This window comes from Camelina sativa, chromosome 20 (assembly GCF_000633955.1).
Source record: "Camelina sativa cultivar DH55 chromosome 20, Cs, whole genome shotgun sequence".
NCBI classification, from domain to species: domain Eukaryota; kingdom Viridiplantae; phylum Streptophyta; class Magnoliopsida; order Brassicales; family Brassicaceae; genus Camelina; species Camelina sativa.
The window spans coordinates 19,882,839-19,885,496 of record NC_025704.1 but is presented as its reverse complement, the minus strand read 5'-3'; the positions used below and the strand labels follow the sequence as shown (position 1 = coordinate 19,885,496).

General features: G+C 33.1%; 1 protein-coding gene across 1 annotated transcript in view; it reads right to left on the bottom strand.

The window, feature by feature from the left end:
* LOC104772685 overlaps positions 1-2,238 on the bottom strand; it is a 28,051-nt gene extending 25,813 nt beyond the window's left edge. Inside the window, exons 1-2 of the mRNA XM_010497272.1 lie at positions 1,770-2,238; positions 1,577-1,677 (exon numbers count right to left, since the gene is read on the bottom strand). Coding sequence (XP_010495574.1) covers positions 1,577-1,677; positions 1,770-2,238 — 570 coding nt within the window. The remainder of the gene's footprint in view (positions 1-1,576; positions 1,678-1,769) is intronic.

Below are 2,658 nucleotides of genomic sequence, written 5' to 3'. Positions count from 1 at the left end.
TCTATTTGTACTTTATATGGGAGGGACCAATTCACAAAGTTCCAAAAATTTTAAAAGTCTAAAGATTAACAAATACAAAGATAGCAAAAATCTTTATCCACAGGGTATAATTGAAATTATTATAAACCGTATATTAAAAACGTACCAAAAGAGATGGGATGATGGATTCTTGAACGATATATATCACCCAAATCTTCGAATCGGAAGTAATTTTTCGAATTTGCTGATTCTAACTGAGCCATGGTTGATTCATCTGTAAACTTGATTTGGAAAGGATGATGAGTATTCCTCTCTCTAAGGGTTGGATTGATGATTTTGAAATTCCTAATCTCATACCATTTACCCTCATAAATATACTTTGCGAGCTTTTTTAGTGTTGTTGGAACAAAGGCCACTTCAATTGTGTCACCCTTCAAAATTTGAAAAAAATGTGTTAGTAATCTAATATATAAGACTTTTAAAATAACAAATTTAAGCAGAATTTATCATTTGGGAAATTTTCTAACCCTTTCGTCCACAAGTAGAAGAACTCGTTTGCTGAAGAATTCGTAGACATACCAAAAATTCAAGACATTGGCTTGGATACACCAGTTGGTTCTTCCCCGATGAAAATCAGAAATATAATCGATATTCATTATTCTATCGAATTAGGGTTTTTCTATTTTCTCTCAGTTGTCGGAGACGAAAAGGGGATTTCGGAACTGTAAGAAAACAAAGAGGCACGATTAAACGTTGCGTATTAACGTTGTAGCGTTCCATTTTTTTTTCACTATTATATATTATTATTAAAATTATGATAACAAATGAAAGACATAATTTGTTTTTAATAGACATGATGAAATATTCTAAGTTAAATGTGTTTGAGATTTAATTGTTAAAATTTAGACTTTATCATACAGTCAACAATAATTTTTACCATTACTTAAATATATTCTATATTTAATTACATAGCAATACCACCATTTTAGTTATATTTCAAATAATTGTAATGAGTATTATGAGACACAATGTATTTTAAAGATCAGAAAATTTGGATTAACTAATTATATAAAATAAAATTTAATCTAAAATCCAAAACAATTTTCAATTACAAACATAATATTTAAACAGTCTCAAAAACCTCTTTGAAAACAACATTAAGTATTTTATTCTGGCATTTCCCATCTTTATCTGTAATTAACACCTTTAATCATTTCCTGGTTGTGACTCGAGAGAAGGCAACATAAAGCTGTCCATGTGTGAAAACCGGTTTTGGAAGAAACAATCCAACATGTTCTAGCATCTGACCCTGACTCTTGTTTATAGTAATTGCAAACGCCACGGTAATAGGAAACTGTCGTCGTCTCATACGAAAGGGAAACTTTGCATCAGGTGGACTAACCTACATTCTAGGGATAAGTACTCGATCACCAACCTTTTTTCCTGTCACGATCCTTGCTTCGATTACATGTTTGGCCATCTGAGTAATAATTAGCCTCGTACCGTTACATAAACCTCCCTTAGGATCTATATTCCTTAGCAACATGACAGGTGCTCCAATTCTCAAAGTCAAAACATGGTTTGGCAGTCCAGAAACTTGAATACTATTTAGGAATTCCTGAGTGTAGATCATATCATCAAGTCCGCTTGTATCAGACGTTTCAATAATATCAGAGCTAAGATATCGTCTCTCCTCACCTGTAAATAAAAAAATTACAAATTTGTATATGTTTTGAATATTAGAATATTTTTTTAAAAGTAAATTTCTATACCATCTTTCATTTGCATACCTGGAAGCTTAGTAAGCATAAACTGATTTATCTTATCAACATCGTCATTTCTTGGACTTAGAATAGCTCTTTCACTAAAGAATTTTGGGTCAGTCCTCCTTGTAAATTGTTCTCCGTAGATCTCTTTAACTATTGCTTCAATAGGATTTCCACTTGTATTAATTAATAAATCATCCGGAATTTCTATCTCCACATCCCCACTATCTGACTCGTTAATTTTGCCATCCCCAATATCAAGAAGCCACTTAGAAAAAGTAGCAAGAGCACCCGCATCCATACTATTACATGCTTTGCGAAGTCTCAAATTTTCGGTAAGTTTAAGAACTTTACAACTATTCCAAAGAACAGATGAGTTGATAGATGCTAAAACTGTTGCTACCCTTCCTCCTTCAGTCATAACTGGCAAAATCTGTCTAAAATCACCTCCTAACACAACAACTTTACCTCCAAAAATCTGGTCACACTTCATGATATCTCGCAAACTCCTATCTAAAGTTTCGTAACAAAGCTTGTTCATCATTGGAGCCTCGTCCCATATTATGAGCTTTGCTTCTCTAATTAAATCAGCAAGATCAGATTCGGCATCTATCGAACACACAGAATATTCATTAAGATTGATTGGAATACCAAATCTTGACTGAGCCGTTCTACCACCTTCCAAAAGCAAAGCAGCTATACCACTTGAAGCAACATTAAGAACGATATTACCTTTAGACCTTATATCAGCACCAAGAATAGTCCACATAAAAGTTTTTCCAGTACCTCCGAAACCATGGACAAAAAACATACCACCTTTATTGTGATTCACAGAGTGAATAATTTCTTCATAAACACGCCTCTGCTCATTAGTTAGCATAGGTAACAATTTATCGTACAACTCCTGTTGTTT